This window comes from Homalodisca vitripennis, chromosome 5 (assembly GCF_021130785.1).
Source record: "Homalodisca vitripennis isolate AUS2020 chromosome 5, UT_GWSS_2.1, whole genome shotgun sequence".
In the NCBI taxonomy this organism is placed as follows: Eukaryota; Metazoa; Arthropoda; class Insecta; order Hemiptera; family Cicadellidae; genus Homalodisca; species Homalodisca vitripennis.
The window spans coordinates 73,353,642-73,376,740 of NC_060211.1; the positions used below are offsets into that span (position 1 = coordinate 73,353,642).

At 33.9% G+C, this 23,099-nt stretch overlaps 1 protein-coding gene across 1 annotated transcript in view; it reads right to left on the reverse strand.

Moving 5' to 3' along the window:
- The window catches only part of LOC124362365 (runt-related transcription factor 1-like), a 99,237-nt gene that overhangs the window by 38,660 nt on the left and 37,478 nt on the right, over positions 1 to 23,099 (reverse strand). Inside the window, exon 3 of the mRNA XM_046816802.1 lies at positions 15,174 to 15,353. Coding sequence (XP_046672758.1) covers positions 15,174 to 15,353 — 180 coding nt within the window. The remainder of the gene's footprint in view (positions 1 to 15,173; positions 15,354 to 23,099) is intronic.

The following is a 23,099-nucleotide window of genomic DNA, read 5'->3' on the forward strand; positions in this document are numbered from 1 at the left end:
ACTGGGCAGATCTCGTTTGTAGTCTAGGTGTCTCTGATGTAGAATAGATGCAGGATTGGCTTTAAACGTCTTTGTAGCCAACGCTTTTTGGATTTCTTCACACAGATGTGAACTCCAGATTCCAGGAGTCAAGTATGTGACAGTGTCGGATTTCAGATGGAGTACTGAGTGGAAAATCAAATGGAGTTAAACTCAAAATTCGCATATAGCCTAACAGGTGAAACTTACTACTTTTCAGGTGCAGAATGTGTTCCTGTGTTTAAAGGACGCAACGCTATGCGTTGCAAGCACTCATTTGAGTATATACGCGAGTTTTCTACATATAAATAAGTTTATACTATTGCATTGATGTCAGTTGTAAGTTAAATGTATACAATTTCAAGTTACTAGCTCTTCACAAAGCAAGTTTAAAATTAATTTAATCGATAATAAACATACTTAACAGACAAGAAACCGAGTTGAGACGTTCGCTTTAGACCTATCCTTCATGGGATTGACAACCCATTTTAACCAGAAATCTCAGTAAACAATTGACAGTAAGAAATGGAGGGCATATGTGCTATTTAGCCTGTTCTAGAGACAAAATTGCAAGTTAAGTAAAAAATATTCAGGCTTTATGTAAAACCGATTCATAAAAGCGATGAATTCACCACATGTGTTATTGACTACTAGAAAATTTACTAAGTCCAGCCTTCAAAGAATACTCTGTTTGTGAATTTTATTATTCTGCGTTTTCCAAGTTGCCATCATGGTTACTCATAAGATAAAAATAAATATTTTAGAATTCTATTTTTTTTTCTTACTTAACAATACATATATTTATATTATTATTGCATTATCATTCATATATGGGTCATGTTCAAAATATGAAGTCTCTAAGTCTTCACGAAGTAGGTTTAAAACCGATTAAAAAATGTGTGCATAAAAGACACGTAAATAAGAAAGCAAACAACTTTTCATGTTCTAAAACATATTACGTTTGAATATACAATTAGTTAAAAATCAAAAAGTAATATCAAATAAAAATATAAACTCCAGTAATATTACTGGTGTCGGTATTCATAACTACTAGAGTCTGAGGATTGCTAGTATTTCGGTACATGTACCTATTATAGCTAATTGACAGTGTAACTCTATTAGTATGTCTGTGCAGTGTTTAGGTATAATACGGTCTATACAAACTTGAATCAACCCTTCCCACCATAGCTACGTTACGTGTAGAAACAGCCCTATTTGGGTCTGCTAACCAACACTATACACCAGCCAGTGTGTTACATCCACAATATACAATGTAACTAAATTAAATACTCACTATTATAATAATAATTTTTCTTAAGTGTCGAGGACATTTTTAGGGAGCCTTTGTACAGACGCATTCTTGACTCAACTACGTTGTTTAAATTCACGATTGCAGAAGTTTAAAAAGGCAGTACGTCCCTTGGTCCAAAATTTATAACACTCTTTCAACGATGATTCTTATTTATATTTCATCTTATACACATGTGCCTGATTGGACCAGCACTGATTTGTTGCTTCTGACATTTCTTTGTACTCACATTGTTTCATGCTATCCATATCTCCTATCTTCTTCGTTCGAGCAAGTTCTTCCAGTCCTTTTCCCTATTTTCCTCTGACTAACTTTCCAGTAAAAATTCTTTTGCCTGAACTTGTTTATATTTGTAACGTCAGTTTCTATTACCCAGCCACTTTCAGTCCTACTTTTGTTGCATTAATCCATTTAATTGTTTTCGTTTTCACCTTATTTAAAATTTTATAGAACTATAATTCGCTTTGTTAACCTATAGTGATGTACTCGTAAAAGTTGTCATTCCTTACCCATGTTAGAATTTAATCCAGGGTATTTTTTACTTCCATATTACATCCAATTATATACCCATAATTTTTTCCATCTCTTGTGGTTCGATATAGGAGTTTTTAACGCTCTTCCTTTTTTTTAACTTGTTCTAGGTCAAATTTATTGTATAGAACCAGTCTTAGTTCCGTAAAGACATTATAGTTTAATTCTGTTACAGTGTCTTAATTTTGCATATTTTCATAGGGAATTATTAAATTATAAATGTTTTGTGCTAGTCTAACCGTGGCTATTTTTGGACTCAGAGCCTAACTTTTCAAATCCCGATACTTATATAGTTTTTGAATATATTGAAATTTTTGTATTTTATAGTAAAATAGTTTACTAATCTTGAATAGCCATTATAACCGGTTTAGATTTATATTTGACATTGTGGTATTTACAATAAGGATTGTTTAATTGCTATTGTTCGCATAAAATAAAAAAAAAAATGTTAAATATACAAAGTTTATCACTCTTAGCACTTTATTAAGTTAGTTTTATTATATCCGGAAAGTTATTTAATTTCACTATTTTCTGTTTCTGTTTCTAATAGTTTACCCGCAACTACACAGAGCCATTTCTATTAATAGAATATCTTCAATGGTGTTACCATAGCTGTCTTTTAAACTCACTACAAAATCATACGTAAATTTGTCTGTTGACGATGTCAACACTTAGGCTACTTTGAGATTCAATTATTCATGTACATAGGCTATATAGGATACATCTTAGGTTATAATTTATACAAATTATAATAAATTATGATATGTGTGGTACAATAATACAGTCATAACGAACGGTTAGATATTATTTCCAATATAAGTGAGGTGAATCCCACTAAAGCTAAAATTGAGGTGTATCTTAAAGACGATGTAAAATTCCTGTAAAATTTTTTATATTACAAGGTAGGAGTACGCCACAACTTGTGTCGCGTAACAGACTTCCCTGACGTTCAGTGAAAAATTCCAAATCTATAGCCCATTTCATTAATGACAGATAGAAACATAGGTAAACATTAAGTTTCATGGGATATGAGAATTTACAGTTGAAGTCTTTCTCGAAATATATTGCCACATGATACAGTCATATTTATGTTCATTAAGGTGGGTTACATAGCAGTTAAAATAAAAACCATCTTTACGCCAAGTCCCCAGGGCATTGCTGGACTACAGTCCCTAGGCGGTCCTTCAGTCATCTAGACTTACCGTCCATCCTCTAGACTCCGCCGACCACGTACAACTTTTTCATTGTTCACCAATTTGTTATCTCCTTGACTCCATTAACTACACTTTAACACTGTTCCATTCTCTCCCAGCACCAAGTGTATGCTGAACTACACTAATGCTTTGCTCTCCAGCAGTCATTGGGACATTTGTTTCAGAAGCTGCTCTGAAGGGAACCACCCCGTCTTCCACGGTTCAGTTCAGTTCAGTCAGTTGCCATCATGATGGTTAAAGCTTTATGTAAATTGTAATATTTTAATATATTGGTTTAATAAAATAATATAATTAATAATCTGAATTAATAATTAAGTTAAGTTGTTCTTTTAGCACGTTTTTAACCCTTTATTCAAGCTGTTTTTATTTTACTTCATATTAATTGATGTATTGGCTTATTAGTTTGTGGACTGCTTCAGGCAATGTTGTGGTCTGTTTGTGAAGTTAAGAAGAGTGTGGTGATATCAAAAAGGAAGTGTTTATGATTAGGACTAAGATTAGGGTTAGCTATGTTGGAGATTGAATGAGGAGTTTAGTCTGATCAGAAGCCAGTCACAAAGTGGTCTGTATAATCATTGCGGTGTATTACATTTTATTACAAATCCTGCTACAGAAGCTAAAGTTTAATTCAAATTTAGCGAGCTGTCTCTAAAAAAATATAGGACATAAATTCGACTACAATAAAATCAAGTTTAATACTACAAAAAATGTGTAATTGGTGTAACAGAATCTATGCATTCCTAATTTGTAGAAATAGGCTTCCTTAAACGCATCCTCCGATTAGAATATATTATAGCAGTATTAAAGGAAAGAAGTTATTTTGAAATAACTATGAATAAAAAACAGCAGTGGTTTGTCCTAAATTAGTTAAGTCTGTAAACAAACAACTTTAACACTTTCATTAATGCAAGTAAAATTTGTTCAGTGCTCAGTAGGTAAGACCGCAAATTTTCTATACATTGTTAGAACGTGACACACTGGGTTATGTCAAATTGGTTCCGGTCCACTATTGGTGTTTGTGTGAAGAGAATTTATTGCATAATGAAGATAAATGTTTAGTTTGGTAGCTATTTCAATTACATAGTCACAGCCCTCAAAGGTACCTTCCTTAGAGACAGGAGCAATGAAAAATTATTACTTCACAAGGAATATAAATATTTGCAGTAATAATTTATGGCAATTATGGTAACCAAAACTACTGAAGATAATTTGAATGTATATGAATATTTCAAGGAATGTATTTTAGCTTACTATATGTATTATATAAGGAAATGTTATTATTCTAATGAAATAAGACTAAATAATATGAAATATTTATATAAAACATGTCAATACCTTGCCTGTTGCCGTTTTTTCCCAAAGTACTACTTTAATACCGATTAATATTTTTTAACATTTTCTTCAAGGGGTATGGGTATGTATTGATCCTTACATAGTATAAATTGTAGCTCAAGTAATATTGATCATTAATTTACACTTACTTACCATTTATAGTGAAATTACGCTTCATTGGTTTAAAAAATATTATATCTTTCTTGTATCAAGCTCTAAATATCTAAGAAAGAAATAATAAATATTATATCTAAAGTAGTGTAGGAAATGATTAGAATAGTAGAAAGACCGCTGACAGTGCAGTGTCAGCATCTGCGTGTGCTGGAAGACAGTCTAGGTCAACCCGTAGACTCAAACCTAGACTGTTAGATGATCCTTGTAGGTCTATTATTATCTGTAGCTTTTCCCCAATTCTGTAAATGATGTAGATAATTTTATCTTTTAATAAGAAGTGTCTGCCTGCTTCAGGTCTTACAGAATTTTAATACTTTCTAAATTGAAAAGTAAAATAAACAATGTTTTTTTATGCTTTAAACTTTGGTGTCATAAATTTCTTTCTTTTCCTGAATCATCTGGTTTGGATGTGGCATCTATTGTTATTACATTCTCCTTTCCGACGCGTTAAAAATATGAAATTTAAAAGCAATAAAAACTGTAAGCAGAGGTTTGTTTTAAATCGGCAATGCTCGTAATATTTACTTAAGTTTGTTTCAAACCTAATAATGTTAGCCAATACAAACATATTTCAATTGTTATTTTGACTTTTAAAAATTACATCTCATGATTTCCTAGTAATACTAGAATGTACTGTCTTCCATAAAAATAAAGCGGTAGATCTGGTTTGTGGATATTACGCGTGAACACTTAGTAAGTAGAGCATTGAATTTCATTGGTCAGAAACTTTCAATACCTATATGCATGTTTGATCTTTATACGAGATCTCGTACAATGTACAACGCTGTATTCAAACCAGTTTGTGTTACTTTTAACAAAACGGTAGCTAAATAGTGCAACATACGGTTCACATGGCTTCCCCCTAAACGGATTTCTTAGTACTCCATGAAAGTGCACTCTTTCAAAGAAACAAAAATAAAAAATATTTGTTGAAATTGCAAAAGAATTAGCCGAAACAAAATTTAATATGACTTAAGATGAATGAGTAACTTCCTTTTTGGAGTTTTTAGAAGTGAAATCACAATATCTATTACTGATAGGATGAAAACGCATATATTGATTTATTGTACTTCTTGTTTAAAATTCCTAATGCATGTTGATTGTTTACATGCCCATTTCAGGTTATAATTTACTAAAATTAATTTATAGGCATGGTAACACCCTATTAATAAATTGTAAATGTTATGAAAGTTTCTTATCATATAAAAATTTGCTGTCAAAACACAGTACCACATAGCATTAAAATATCTGTCGAATTTTTAAGATAAATTTTGAACTGCAATAAGCGATTCTTAATTTAATTGCTATACCTAAGTAGACCCTAGTCAAATTCTAACGGAATTTCAGATGAGCTTAAAATTTTAATAGAATACTTGTAACGTTTCCTGTACAACTAAAAACCTCCAAGAGTGAGGAGTAAAGAATTTTTAATTATATAATTCAAAATAGAAAATTAATTTATAACCCCACTCAGACCTTTCGTAGTCGCTTTACCGTGGTTTGAAATCTTTTTCAGATATAAAAACATTGAAAATCGTAAATAAATTATTTCCAACAATCCTCAATTTATGTCAGCTAGTCTTTACCTTTAAAACCTGTAAAGATAATAGTATTAATAAATTAGTTACTGTAGTAATAGTTCGTTCCACGTTAATGCTGTTAAATGTTCAAATTAATGTTTTCTTTACTATCTCAGAAATCGAGCGTGAGACTTCTCGGCTAAAGAGTCTTTCATGAGGGCTATGGTGGAAGTTCTTTTGCGGTTACATTGATTGCAGCTTCTTTCAAATAATAGTACATGTAACCTTCTTGAATTAGAAAGGACAACATATTAGTTAAATATAATGGACCCATTTGATGAATTCAGACGATTTTTAACGATGATGGAGCAATGAAAAAGAAATATTCGATCTTTTCTTTTCTCCTGTTATACATTTCTATTCATTTTCACAATGTCAACCAAAGGTGAAAGACGGTTGCCGCAAGGTTTAAGGCGCCAGATTTTTGAGTTCGTAGTAGCCTTTAGAAAATGGACATAGAGGGGCTAAAGAAGATCGGCTTCTTCCTTGTTGTTTTAGGTGTACATGACGTGTGTCCACCACTATGGATCGGACCGACCAGACCCGGTGTTGCGCAGTGCAGGGACTGTACCGGAGACCCGGCGGCGGCGGCGGCACAGCAAGCCGGTAGCTGAAGACACCATCATCATCGCACGCTCACGTACCGCGATGGCAATTTGAAAACGAGAAGTGAAACAAAAGAAGGCAGCCAGCGAGTAGAGCGGGAGCGGACTGTGAGATTGTCCAACAAGGTGATGGGCCGCTTCAGCGCCATCTTCACACCTTGGCACCTGTAATTATCTCCCTGGATGTTCCCACGGCGTGCCTTACTGCTACTGGTTCCTCCTCCCCCTCCCCCACCCGAGCCGACTAATTACAATCTTCCTTGTAATCATTCCTACCTACTACATTACGAAGATGAACAATTTATGGCAATTCTGGAAGTTAAATACTTCTAGCATCCGGTTTTGTTCGTTTTTAATTTCTACGCCGCGTTGTCCTGTCCCCACGAGATAGCCGGGGTCTGCGAGATGTCCTGGGAACTCGAGCTCTTGGTCTAGTACATCATCTTTGTTTGACCACTTTGATTCTAGGGTGGCGTCGGAAATTATGAAATATTGAGTCTATATAGGTGAAAAAAGGCAAGGAGGTGGATACACTGGATATTTTGATTATAACTACGGGTGGTTTGTATATACTTATTACAGTGCTTTAAAGATGAGAAACAAAATTGTATGAAAGTTTAAAAAATGCTATGTTAATTTCAAAGCTGGTCAGAGTAGGCCTAATAATAACGTTTTTGCCAATATGGAACCTACCTGCAATTCGTATAAATGTTTTGCTAAATTATAAATTGTTGAGATTACAGTATTAGAACTGTAGATCTGTTCGTCTTACTAGATCGTAAATTAGAGCTATGGTTCAAAACAATTAACCCACCTCAGTAAAGAATACATTAAAAATTATTTCAATTATCACAGTTAGGTTACAATAAAATATAATAAGCAAGATTTACTTGTGCAATAAATACAGTCACCTACTTGCCAACCTCGTCGTGGCGAGGCTATCTTCTCGCTTTCATTACAATATGTTTTACTTTTTTTGACTTACTGATATACATGGCACCGTTTCAAAAAAAAAAAACTTAGTTCAGCTGTTTGTGACTATTATATCAAACATAGATGAATATATCATAACATAGATAATCATGGAACATAGCTGATAACGGTATATTATGACAGAATGCATATATGAAAATATTAATAACAAGTTATTGATAGTGGATCTAGTTGGAAAATAACAATGTACTACTCTATACTCTAATATCAGCAAAACTAAAATTACTAACAATGTAGACTTAATACAACAACATATATGTGTGTGTGAGAGGAAAACTCTAACAACAACAATAAAAACATAGACTTATATGGCAACCAAAATATTACCAAAGAAAACAGCCCCGGCATAAGTAAATTGATTATGCTGTAAGAAAGGAACTAAATGTAAATAATATAACAATATTATAAATACAACAATAATAAAAACTATTTGCACAAAGCGGATGTCGTGCACAATAACAAGATCAACAAAGATTACTATAACAAGTCACTTAATAGCGATATGACAACACTGCAACATTCTTCTTAAAAAAACTTCCATGGATGAGCCAAAGAAATCAATGGCAGAACATAACTCATTTCCAGTCCCATTAACCTTGAGATGGTGCAGCAGTACTGGTAGATTGGCCGAAAGTGGCGCCTGTCGAGCATTACGAGGGACGTGGAAGTCGATTGGGTGGAGTATCTCTGGGCAGTCAATCAGGCCGTTTAGAAGCTTGAACAGAAATGCTGTGTCCATCATAGTTCTCAAGGCTAGGAAGCCGCAACAGAAGCTGCATCGCCTGAAGGTCAACATCCATATATTGGCCTCACACCGACCATTCTGCAGAACCTCCACTGCACTTCATCAAAAGAAGAGATCTGTCTCTCCTGATAGAGAGTGACCAAACCACTGAAGAGAACTCCAAAATGGGTCGGACAAGAGACACATAGAGAGTCCTGAATGAGGACAAGGAGAAGCCCTGTCGACCAGTCTGACTAACTAGCTCAGGTGTTCTCGTGGCCTTGTTTATTATGTTGAAATGTGCACGCCAAAGTCTAAAGTGGACTTAAGAAGCAATCAAAGATCACGAATACCATCGATCGTATGCAGAGAAGCGCCCAAAGCATATAGTTAAAATGGAGACATTCTATAGTTCTTACTTAAAGGTTGGTAAAAAATATTTTTTTACACATGTTTACGATACTTTTTTTATATAAGAGACGGTATCAATTTAATTTTTACACAATGGAATTGTAAACAAACAAGAAGAATCCAGAACAGGTTTAAAACCAAAACATATGAATACAGTTCATTTAAGAAGTGAAGAAGTAATGATAAAGTAATATTAGGTCCACTTTGAGGCAAAGACGCCGAATAATGGTTTGTTTTTAAGTAAATAATGACCGCAAAATTAAAGTACCCATTTTTAGTTAGTCATTTATTGTGACGTGATAATTCCACATGTTATATTGTACTATTCCAGTATATTCAAATAGTTATTTATTTACATAATTTTACAAATAAGATAAACAACACAGTATTCTTTTCGTTCTTTAAGAATACAGTTTTAGAATTTAGAATTATATTAAAAGAAATGTTTGATTTCAAATTAGCGGTTGCGTATTTTAGCTATAAATTGCTAACAAAACAACAATATGCTAACAAAGGAAACTGGAGTGCGTAATTGGTTTATTACCATTCGTGATAATGAATATTGGTGCGTAAGATATATTAATAAATTAAAGTAAAAAATAACATACATAGTATTAATGGTTAATATCATTCATAGTGTGAATGTTTAATGATGGTATTTCATTACGTATAAAAGATAGTTTTTGTTTTCTCTTGTTTTAAATTGATTTTATCACAGTCTTTTCCGACACTGTGACATATTTATATGGTATAATGGGAAATTTCTGTTTCGTTTATATCATATGATAAAAAAAACTTTCTTACCTTACTCTTAATGTAGGTACCCCAGAACCACAACCGTGCCAAGATAATTCCTACATTAAGATTCCTCAATGCCCTATACACTCCCCCATTCAATGGACCGACGCCACAAACCGATTGTAATAACTTGCGGGTTGATTTACCCGGGTCGACTGACCAACACAGAAGTACGTGTTGAAAAAGTGAAAGCTCTCGACTCGGTCATTGCAACGACAACAGTTGGTATTGCAGTTGCGTCAGCTGGGAACAATATCAGCTGATACATCTGCAACTCTAACACTGTGTAAGTGATTGTGTAAGTGTATATGGAGAACATAACCTAACACTCGCCTAGATCGGCCAATGTGAGAGAGAAGCAATGCACCATGGTAACTGGCCATGTGATGTGATGGGACATGGGAGCGAAGACGACATTCGCCATCCTTGGATGTATGTCGCTGTTAAATGAGCCAACAATCGGTTTTCCATTTTCTGACCGCACACGTGCAGTCTTTCGTCACCAAATGGATCTTACAAATACACAGAAGGCGCATAATGGCACGATTTAAACTCGAAGAACAATGAAATGTTGCCCAATGGAACAAAAAATTGAAAGATCTGTCCAGAAAAATATTTAATTTATTCAAGGATTAAAAGTAAAAAAAGTAAAGCAAGTGTTGTGGCATAAATTAGCTCTTAAAATGATAACAACTGAAAAGTATTTACATGATATTGTTGCTACTACTGTTTTGAAGTTCTTAAAAACGAAGGGGTTTCTCGGTATCTTAAAGGCAATTTTAAATGTTTATTACTAATTTTTATCGCGTTTCCAAATTATAAACTAGTAACTATAAAAAATACAATTTTATACTTCGTAATATATACAATAAAGGGGTTTGATGTTTAATTTTTCACACGAAAATATTTCTATTTTCTTTTATTTGTTATTTTATTTTGATGACAGCAGGTCTCCTTACTTTAAATGTTCTGAATTTACTATTTCTAGTCTTTATTACTGAATATTCGTTATACAAATAAACGTGAATTGAAATTGTTTGCTATGGTTAACATTTTAATTCATTAAGTATGTAGTAATTTCTTTAATTAATTTAAGAAAATTCCAAATCTCTCTTCACTGTATGTTTACTTGGCGTTGATTTACTTACAGGTAGCAACGGAATAGTGACACTGGGATTTCCCGCATAATTTAAGACAATTTTATAAAAAAATATTCAAGAACACTTTTGAATGTGTAATAATTAATTAATGAGACAATTAATGTCATTTTAAATACTCATAACATATTTCTTATGGGATAAAGCATAAAAACATTGGTTTTGATTTTCAAAACATTGTTTGAGTATACATGAATGAAGCGAACTTGTGTTGTTAGTTGTTACAATCAACAAGTTGTAAGATGACATATTATAAAATCGGTGTGATCATTTATGACAAGATGTAAAATTGTTGTTCATAAGTCATCATATCATAATCATAAAGACAAAGTTAGCACAACATTTAGTGATTAAATTTTCATTAATAAAAATAAAAAGTTATAAATTAGATTATTTACATTGGAAAACAAACAGTGTTTTATTCATTAGTTATTAATTTCTTTTAGTGTCTCAGATTCAGTACACTAACTCAGAATAAAGAATAATAAATTGAATCATTTCCTTAAATAGTTCTAAAAAACTAAGTAAAAGAAGTTAATTAAATAAAAATTAGTGAACCACATTACAATAATAAATAAAAGTAAAATTCAGAACCATAAGTTAGAAACATTATCAGAGCTTCCAGTGTCGACTCTGTTCTCAAGTCCCAAAACAAACAGGCTGATTTCCGGTGAAGTTTGCACAACTAATTCCATAAATCGGGGTTGACAGACGGTGCCCGTGTTTAATTGAAAGTAGAGGTTGGAAAGATAAGCAAGAAGTGTGCGGTGCGCACCGCCGGTGGCGCCGTTGTCGCCTGCAACTTCTGCACCGAAAAGTCAGTTTGATATTAATTGCACGAGGGCAGGGGGTGGGGCCCAACCCTCCCAATTAGGGCTAACACTCGCCGATAGTGTAATTATATAGCGCGATGTGCAATCAGAGCTACCGCATAGCATCATTACTGGACGGCATAGCGGCATAGTCGCAGAAAACTGGCAACAGTGGCAACATGGCCGGCTGCATCCAATATACAGGCACAACTCCGACCATCATGACCACTAATTATCACTGGTCATATCGGAGCCGTCCATAAAGTAGGCTATCTTCTAGGAAACTGTAAATGTGGTATCGCTCCTGCTTAAATATAACAGCGCAACTTTCACCCTCTCTCCAAATCTGATTGAAATTAATTTAGGAAATTAGTTACATCTACCTTTTTATCGCTAAAAAAAACATTCTTATATTACAAATGAAGATTTTTCCATGTTTTATTAAATATTTTAAATTAAAATGTTTCAGTAAAAACACAAGATTTAACCTGAAGTTATCTGGACACTTGATGAGAATTTTGTTACAAAAATAGAAAAAATATAAAAAATCATGAAATTAAATATAGTACCTTATGCAAGACAATAATAAGTACAGATCAAGAACAAATTGATAAATTATTAACTTACATGTGACAGGTTAAAACTAAGCATTTTGATACAGCTTCAAACCGTAAAAATGAACACAAGTAACTTAATTTATTTTATAAGTAGTACAGCTAAAGAATATACTACTGCGATTTTAGTTCTAAACAGTTTTATTTAAGAGTGGTTCTTATGAAAATATTCTAAACACTTTAATTTCAAATTTGAGGCTGATCTTAAACATTACTAAGCAATGTAATTTGAGCATAAACTTCCTTAACAAAAGGCATTATTAAATCAGGAGAGCCGTTATTCATTCTCAAAACATTGCGCATTAAATTGATTGGTTTAAACAGATACAAACATTTAAAGGATATTTTGCAGATTTTTAAAGAGAGAAGGAATGGATACAAAATCAAAATGTAAAACTATCCGAAACCTAAAACCGAAAGCTTGAGTTTAGACAGTGAGAACCAATATTTTTTTTAAATTAAATGTAGGTGTTTGAATTAATAATGTTTGTTTCCAAATATATTTTAAAAATACATTTAAGTCATAAATAAAAAAGACACGAAGTAATTTTATTACAAACTATTTTATTTTGAACCATTTTTGTATTGGAATGATCGGTATGTGGCTTGGTACGTTTAGTTACGCTTAGGTAAATTTTGATTGTTGACAGTACCACAAAACTTTTCTGAAAGACGTTTGATGCGTTTCAGTAATAAGCTTTTAAATAGATTATTTTGATTCATAATAGTCCATTTACTGTGCACGGCCAATCGGTTTTTGTGACATACGTTATTTCTGAAGTCCACATTAACACTGTGATAAAATAAAAATAAAAGCATATTTTAAACAGCACTCTTAGTTCTGGCATCCTTCTTTGGTCCTCTCATCCTGCTATAATGTAACCCGGCGTACTCCACACAGTTATTGAATTTTTTATATTTAATACGATGGAATAAAATCAATGGTGAGGTTCCCATATTAATATAACATGAAAATACAATACATAGACATGATTATGAAAATGTGGACTGCTGATTTAGTTTCACATCGACATTAAAATATTTGTATTCCACCACTCCTTAATACTACTAATATTAAATATGTGTTTAAACATAAATAATTTGTTATTGAAAGCTTATGCTACACCCAAGGAAATAACATTTTGATATTAAAATTCTCACAGCAGAATGTAAACTCCGATTAACGGTCTAACGAAGTCGTTCTTGTAATTACTGATTTTAACTGGCTCAATTTTAAGAGCGCTTATGTTTCTGAGTGGCGTGTCCTGGATGCTAAATAACGCTTGTTTGTCCCGTCGTTTTTATGAACTGGCCAGCAGGCCAGAACCCGGCAACGGTAGGGTTGGGACGGGGTGACGTCACACTGTGAGGGAGAGGGGGAGGGGCAAGGCTGTCCAAGACAGGCCGTGACGTCACTTGATTACGCGCACAACTCGTGCCCAATTAATTAATAACAATGTCACCTGCAGACAGCACGACTACGACTTGGTAATCAGGAGCCCTGCGGACCCCGCAATGTCCACTGACAGTCCGGGGAGGCGCGGTGTACGTCCGGGGGGTGGTGGTAACCAGGTGTCGAGTGGCATTCATTGACGGGGAGCTAAATACATTTCATTCCGGAAAAAGTAATATATCTATTTCTAAACAATTTGAGTTTGACGAATTACATTTTTTTAATACTAAACAATGTTTTTTTGTAACAGCCTTTACAGGTATTAAAGGTAGATAGAATAAAATGGAAGATTTGTAATTAATCCACGAGGACTGAAAAGATGTGAAACAACATTTTAGGACATCTTATAATGACGCGTGAAAAGATACAATTTAAACTACAGTAAAATATATCTGCAGCAATAATACATGTAGTTAACACCTTCATTGCGGCCTCATACTGGGTCAGGCCAACTATACTCGTCGCTCTTCAGCGCCGTAAGACGTCTGCCGCAGACAACATGGTATGATGTAAATTTTTATTCAGTATGTAAATGAAAAATTACTAGAGGTAATGACACGTCTGCTATTTATTCTTGAAGTTTATCTCTTTAAGACAAATTTATCGAAAATAATGTCATACACTCAGATTATAATTAATTAACAAATATAGTATCTTACGTTAATATAAAGACATGTTATCCTCTTCAGTTTTATTATATGGTGTAGTGTAAAATTCAAACATTTATCTCAAATATGGCTACAAAATTGCCAACAAACTCGTGACGACTTTAAAAACCTGTAATTATTTATGGAGTTTCACAAAGATTTCTATAATAATTGGCAATTTATTACAAAACCATCAATGTTTGCAAAGTGGTATGAAAATTTCAGTTAGGATACCCAGTTTGTAACCAACCCACCAACGGATTCAAGATCCCTAAATATGATTTTAGTTACGTTTGTATATTTGCGTTTTCATACATTTTTGAAAGTGAAGTGTGACTGATAGCTGTGTAATAGTTTGAATTGTCATGTGCTTTTTCAGAATTGTAGGACAGGCAAACCACGTGTTCTATATATTTTGCCAACAATTGCATTCGGTAAAAATATTTGTTTTGCAAACAGATACATTTTTGTCATAAGTGAAAACTTTATTTCGATTACCGTTAGTTCCTCTAATACGTTGGTTAAGTACATAGTAGTAATCTTTTGAAAAAAAAAAAAAATTAGATTTCAGTTCAATTAAATAACATGTTTTCAGAAAAAACTAAATAGTGTTTTACTCGTGGATGTTTTATTAGTGCTTTCCCTCAATATACAATACTGGTACTGTCAGAATTTGTCACTATTTTAATAATAAACCAGTATTTTCTTGTCTATAAAAAAATACCAGAGTACTTCCACAGTTAATAACGTATTTGATCAGGAAACTATAAAGAAAGAGTATCACGGGGTAAGTGCACATACCTGATGGTAGCGGCGTTGTCTGGCCGGCACCCAGCTTGAACCCCGCGTTGTTGTTATTGTTGTTGTTGCTGTGATTGTTGTTGTTGAGGCCCTCACTCTTGACCCGTTGCCGGTAATCGCTGAGTTCTCGCAGGTGGCTGCCGAACGGCGACGTCTCCAGGTACGGTCTCTGGCCCAAACCTATTGCACGGAATGGTTGAGATTTATCTGCGAGTGAACCGCTACATTAGATCTACTGTCACATCCACTAAATAAGGCGGCGAGGGAAAGTGCACTGCAGCCACCATGTATGAGATAAAGCGGTGTAAGGTCGACAACAGTTAACTTACACATGCTCCAACAGTTGGTATGTGCTCTTCAGCTAGCAACTAGTGTTACTTTGTAATACATAAACACTCAGGATTTTTTATGATAGTAACATCTAGAAATTACAATGGACACAAGACAACAACAAAATGTCCTAGGATCACGTTTAATATCGCCTCGTCACGCGCCTGTTTGTGCTTTCCTTCAAATATTCATAAAGCAGTTAAAGTTATGGTGCTACAATTTGGCATACAGATATGCTATAACTTTATAGTTTAGGAAATGACGACCATTTTAAAATGTTTTGCGGTATGTTACAACAATTTACAATTGCGGGAAAAACTCTCATAGTGATAAAAACTATCTCAAGCAAGACAAAACTTTTCGTGTTTGATCTTATACGATAGGGCTTTAAATAACGGAGAAACCCCATTATTACTGTTGGAAAAAAGTAAACAATATTAATAATTCGGTTAAAGATGGGTATACGAAAGCAGTAACATTAAATTACTCTGTTACTTATAATTTTATCCAGTTTTTGTGAAATTCAGTTCATCAATTTTAACAGCCACAACTTTTTAGAAAAAAGACAAAAATATTTTATAGCTGTAAGTTAAGTTATTGTAGAATGCCTATTGATTTAGGTAGACATTGCAAAATGGAACATTTAAAGTTCGAACCTCTCAGAGTCTTTCGTGTGGTCTTTTTCGGGGGCAGACCGTAGCTAAACAAGTGACATAAAACACAATCGTAGGAAAGCCTTTCTTATTTTGAGTCTACTATAGTTTTTTAAGTGTAGGTCTATATGTATTTGCACAGCTCTATAAGGGCTGTATTATGCGAACCTTTCCTTCAAAATATTATGGTCAGACAACATTGCACTTTTCCTCCCGCGTTACTTAATTTTTGCGACGACAGGTACAGAGCGGTCGAGAGTATGATTAACTCAACATTTCTCTACGAAAAATGACCAAAATATTTGTATTTTTAAACTAAAATCACGTGGTTCAATCAACATCATAACACATGTATACGTTTGAAAACACGATTAATAATTTGTAATATTTGATGATTATATTTGCACTTGTTAAACTGAACAACGCCTGAATAATACACTTTTTCCGTTAAGTATAAAAGAATGACAGAAATATATATCCGTCACACCGTTACCTCACACTGCATCCACCGCACTGTATATAATATTACTCTATCTTAACCATAAACCTTACTCAAACTAAGATAAAAAATAAAATGTCAATGAGGAGTTGAGTACAGAAAAAATTATTTATACATATTTATTAAGTAAATTAATAAAATGGACATCTATATTCAAATAGCAGTCCACAAAATGAATGAACTTAAAAATCCAACATAATATTTTTATTGACATCCATATATAAAAACAGCAGGAGTATAAGGTTTTGAATTTTTTTAATATAAGGTAATTTATTCCAACTCATATTTATTGGAATCGCCTTTTTGGTGCTTTTATAAATGGTCAGTATGACAATAAGTTGTTTTTTAGAATAACATTAAGAGTCTCCCTGTAAAAATAAATTATGCTTTTTTCCCAAAAATACAAAGCACACCACTTTTAAACACTCTCTGTACTATAATATTACAAATTAACATCTGCCTTAGAGTTCTTACATATGGATCAAAAGAAAGAATAAATATGATGAAATATGTAATGAATAATTTATTATATTACATTATTTCCCCATTGCAAAGGTGACATGAACAATATTTACAGTATTAAAGGAAGTAATTCACGGGCAACTGAATTGTCAGTATTGATAGAATGTGATAAAATTTGTAATTTTCAAAAGTTCCTTAATCCTCCTCCTTTGTTCAACACCTCTTTCTCCACATGTGGTCAATAAATGTACCGGTCTTTACAATACAAGGAGCAGTGAACGCCGCCGGCCACACCACATTGGCGCGTAGCATGCATGCTTTGCTGAGGTTGCACGAAATATATAGCTCAAGTCTATAGCTCATTTCATTACGCTACATGTCACTATGCATTGTGATGTCAAAATGTTATAACTGTACACGTAAGTTTGTAAGTTTGCTTACACGTTTATTTATTCTGCGATTTTCTCGTTGCCATCATGGGTTACCCATAAGACCAATGAAAAAAGTTCAGTAACACTTAGCCAAGTCCCACGAGTGATTATATGACCGAATTTTATGTTATTTATATAGAAGGGTAGCTTCATGCAACGTAGACTTCTAGAATAGACATAACATACGTTTAGAAGTCAGTAAATTCTCAAGGTATCGTGCGGACAGACTGGCAGAAATTAAACTTTTTGACACTCAGCAAGTGAACTGTGAATCCAAAAGTTGCAGATCGAACTTTAAAATGTTTGTTTGTATTAAGTATGAGTATGCACATTTTTTATTATATCTTGTGATAATTTTAAAGTATTTTTTCATATGCGGTGGTGAAACTAATAATTTAATTTAAACTGTTTTAACGAGAACGGTCTGTAAATATGATTGGAGATAAACAGTAAAAATAGGTTTGAAATAAAACTTGTAGGCCACAATTTAACCTTTTTAATAATATACGTCAAACTAAAATTTGCATAGGTCGTATAAAAATAAGTTTCTCGGCTTGATGCCGTGGGTGGAGCAGCGTTTAAATACAAGTACTTAGTAAAGCAATAAGACGATACGAGCTTTTATTCAGAGCCTGTTCCCTGATGATACCGGGTGGCTTTCCACTATCTATCTACCACCTTTTTTGTAACCACCATATTTGAAACTGGCAAACGGGAGAAAAAGATACGTCCAAGAAGTATTGGTGGCTAATTTAATACTAAAATAAAACAATATAGTATACGGAATGTGAAGAAAAAGTAGGGAAACTTGTGTCTGTTATGTAAACCACCCGATTTTTTCGAGAGAACTTCTTGATCTGTGGTCTACAGATCTTTGATCCACAGCGACCATATCTTTGCAGCCTTTGTCTAGAACCAGGCATACACAGATGTGGAAGCTTAGCAGATACCATTACTGTTTTTGGTAGTCTGGAAGTTCCCAGACACGGTTGGAGATATAAACACGGCTTCATCTTCTTACTGTTCCAAATCGTCGTAGATTGTTTTTCTAAAGTTATGTATAATTCATCAAAATAAAAGTTTGTTCTAAATGTTTTTAAGGTATAATTTCTGTTAAGGAACACATTGGATTGTAATTTTGAAGTATATGACTCGATAATTATATGTACTTGCATTGAAAACACACCAGATCTTTTCAAAAAACGTCTTTGACAAGTTATACGATGATCAAATGGGAATTTTGATCTGACTTATTCTCATACTGACTTTGTTCCGAGAAAATCCTTATTTGACCAAATAGTTGAATTGCATGTCTGGGCCTCATACGTTTTTTTAGAAATTAGAATTTTTGAGATTATTTTTCATTTCCATCACTTTAAAAGTAATGTGTAAGTGTGTGTGTGTGTGTGTGTGTGTGTGTGTGTGTGTGTGTGTGTGTGTGTGTGTGTGTGTGTGTGTGTGTGTGTGTGTGTGTGTGTGTGTGTGTGTGTGTGTGTGTGCGCGTGTGTGTGCGGGAGTCTCACTTAAATACTACACTCAAATATTCAATCATTACCTACTGGCTTTTCACCGTAGTGTATGCGTAAGGCTGCGGCTCTCTTAACTGAGAGGTCACGGCTTCGATTCACAGAGGGTAAATTTAATTTTTTAAACGAGTTTGCGTTGTTTTCCTTTTGAAAATGTTTAGTATAACTGATCATAACGCCACACGAGTAGAGAAATCTTGTAAAAAGAATAAATGTAGTAAATAGAGTACATACAAATCACTATCGTCATTGTTCAGTAATCACATTCACTCATGAAAGAAGTTTTCTTGACCACCAACTTAGATTGAAATTATAATTGAAAAATCTGTGCTCTATAAATCGGTCGTTGTAGATAAAGACGCTTGAATGGAAGATTTCATAATGAGTGGTAAACAAAACTGAGAGGAACAGCGATACAAAGGCACGCAAATGCCCGACTGGTTGAGTTAAACCAGACAACCGATCAGTTGCTAATTATTGACCTTACCTTGTCAGTAATGATTGCAAGGGAACTGATGTTTGATTGCTTTGAGGCACTCAGGACCAAAGACTGGACAGTAACAGTGGCAAACGTCATTGGCATTGATGACTCGGTCATTACACGAGACTGCTACTGCCTTCTGACACAAGATATTGGCTGCCTCCTTGATTGGCGGGGCACGTCTCCCAGCTTTAATATGACTATGTGATCGGAGGTGGTGTTATTGCATCATGGTTAGGGCTGCAGAGATCTTATCGCAGTGGCAATGTGTTCTCTCATTTGATGAACCGATTTGGTCTAATCGGTGGAGTGTTTAGTATAATTGAATGATATCATTCCAAAAGTTACATAATTGGTGTCATTACGTGTATTTCTACATTAGCATTAATTGGTTTGAAGGTTTTCATCACACGCGAATAAAACATCGTTTTCATAAGTTTATCGTATCAAACAACTTCGATATTTCACAAGCTGAGCATATTTTGATATCTATAATATCTACTAATATCTTAATGCATTTGAATTATTTTATTCAAGAAAAAATCAATTATATTAACGCACATGGGGTAATGAAAATACTTGCTTTTATGTTAAATTTAAATTAAAGTACGCTTTAAAAACGAATTAACAGTAGAATCCAAAGATATAATATAGATTCAATTAATTTTATATTCTATGGGAACCACATATATAAATTTGGGGAATGTTCAATGCTGAGAAGATCGTGCCCCCATAAATGTATCGATGTTAGTGTAATTTGTGTGCGTCTCTCTATTTTTTTCCAATTTTAATTTAAGATCAAGCGTGTTTGGTAATAGTACTACAATTGCAAATGTAAGTTTACTTACGCGCGCGCTCTCTTACACGCACACAAACAAAATGGATCTATTATTTTTGTAAACCATTACTTTTGGTATTAGGTACTTTACCAAAAAGCACCTACTAATTTAGTTTGCTTTAGGTTAGTTGTTTTAATATGAAAATTTATTTGAGTAGGTAGCAAGACTCTTAGTGCATTTACATGAACTGTATATCTATCAATGGGCTTACATGAAGTTGGCGTTTTCTTGACTTTTGCGTGAATCAACGCCAGTACACAATTTAACTATAGGAATTCCTTCATATTAAGAATTTAAATGTCTGATGAAGAGATGGAACTGTAGTTTCAAAATACACTTATTAATTTTTTTACACATGTAAAATGTCGAAGATGAACAAATATATCTTTAAAAATAAAATCGATACAAGTAATTTTTTTAAGATGGTTGTCAATAATCTCTTATTTCTGATAAATATATTCTTTTATATTTTCCAACTATCATACAGAGTCTACTGAGAGGAAGTAACTGGACCTAATAATGAGCTGCGCGTAAGTTAACGCAATTTTACAAAATAAATAAAGGTCCTGTTGCCCACATTTTATTCTGTTTTGGACTTAATCTTTTCGATTTTGAAATCGGAATTGGAAGGTCAGATGGGAACAGTTATTGTTATAAATATCAAACTACGGTTAAATATCCGTCACCGCAGACGGGGCTCGAAATGTGGTGACATTGGCAGACCTGGAATGCCGTAGACTAGCGGATGTTCCGCTTTCTGCCTGAGGCCGTGCTACTCGCTGTGACGGCGGGGTCCTCCTCTTGACTGCGAGCCTCACACTCCGTGTAGCACAGCCTTTGCTACTTTACTACGGAAACAATTAATGGGAGAGGTAGTGACGGTCGTGCATCATTCGTCCCCGGTGTAATGACTATTGTAGACAACAAACACTGAGGTTCTCCACCGGCCTTCAATCCGACAGTACCCTTGTACGGAAGGAACGTAGCAGCAGAAACGATGAGTTGTGTTACTCTTATAGTGCCAACTTGACGGATAGTTAAACTTTTTAATTTTTGACAAATTTACTTAGTTGTCTGAATCAATATTTTAATTTCTCTAAAAAGCATATAAGGAAAGTATAACAACTCTGTAACAACGTGATCAATTCTAAATGTTGATTTAATGTGAAATTTGTATAATAACACTGTATATAGCAGGGGTTATTTGTTTTTGGATTTTGGCTTTGACCCATACGTACATATTATTTTCAGCAATGCCTTTCTCAAGAGTATATTCAAGATTACATAAATACTGGAATACATTGGAAAAAATAACATATATCTATGTATAAATTAAAATGTATTTAATGTAAGGGGCTTTAATCTTATTCTACTTATTGAAATCACATTATTTTAATTGACAACCGTGGCACGACACACTTCGTGAAGCTTGGTGGCAAATACTTTGGAACCCTATTATCTGTACTACTAGAAACATAATAGCCAATCAGCTTTTGTTCAGTACAACTTTAATTAGAAAAATAAGATTTGAGTTGCAATTTTTTAAGTATCTGAAAAAGTCAATGAAACCAGGTTTACAAGGGAGCCGAAAGCTCGATTTTTGTTTGTTTGTTTAGTGTTATGTAAAATCAGGGGATAAATTAAAGTAACGGTTGGTGTAAATTTCAATATGCTACAAAAAACAAAAAAATATGAATATTTCTAAATTTTACATTTGTATTATTAGGAATAAATTTTTTAATTTTGCCTTAGTAGTAATTTAGTACTGCGAGTCCAACTTACGACATTTTGACCTCAGTGTGGAGATATTTCTGTTACTGAAAGGGAAGTTTCATCATCTCTTGACTGAAGTTGGCTCTCCACAACGAGGCCAGAGTTTACGAGTATAAATGAAAACAGTCCAAAAATTGAAAATAAATTGTCTCCCCATATTTTCCATTAGTGTTATATTTTCCTTCGTGTCCTTTATAAAATTCAGTTCATCAATGTGGAAAAGATGCTGCAGAGTAGCGGAAAATTAGAATACTTTGCAGGAGCAACGAATAGGAAGCGTCAAGCAATACAATCCTAAAAACAATTTAAATAATGACTCCGGGTCGAAAAGTCGTCTCGTCCGGATGACATTTGCTCGTTAGTTCGCCAAATTGTTGTACGAACTTTCCCCGCTCTCGAACACTTCCGGCAGCGTTGTCCAGGACGGCTAAGCGCTGATATCGCGGGGTAATGGAAGTCGTGAGCCTGAGACGGGCGGTCCGTATATCTGGTGAAACAGCCACTCCTTCATTAGATCAGCCACCGCGCACCGCTCGCTCTCATCGCCTCGCAGCTACTGATGATGGACAGATTTGTAATTCGAATTATTTGAGTGTACTTCAGTTATTTTATGAGCTGGAAGTCAGTTTGTGGTCCATTAACATGATTTCGGACTCACATATTGGAATTAGGATGTAGAACTCTATAGCACTCTTTTTAAAATCAGCCAAACTTTGTTCAGAGTATACAATAAAATTGTCTTTTAAAATATTTGCAGCATGGGTAAAACACTTTCTGAACTTACATACATTATACCGTATGAGTGTATTTTGTGAATATTTTTACGTTTTATTAGAATGATCGCACCAGAAAAGAGACATTTTCTGTAACATACTGACAATAGCAAAAACATCTTTTATATAAAGGTAAGTGTACTAAAACAGTATAATGCG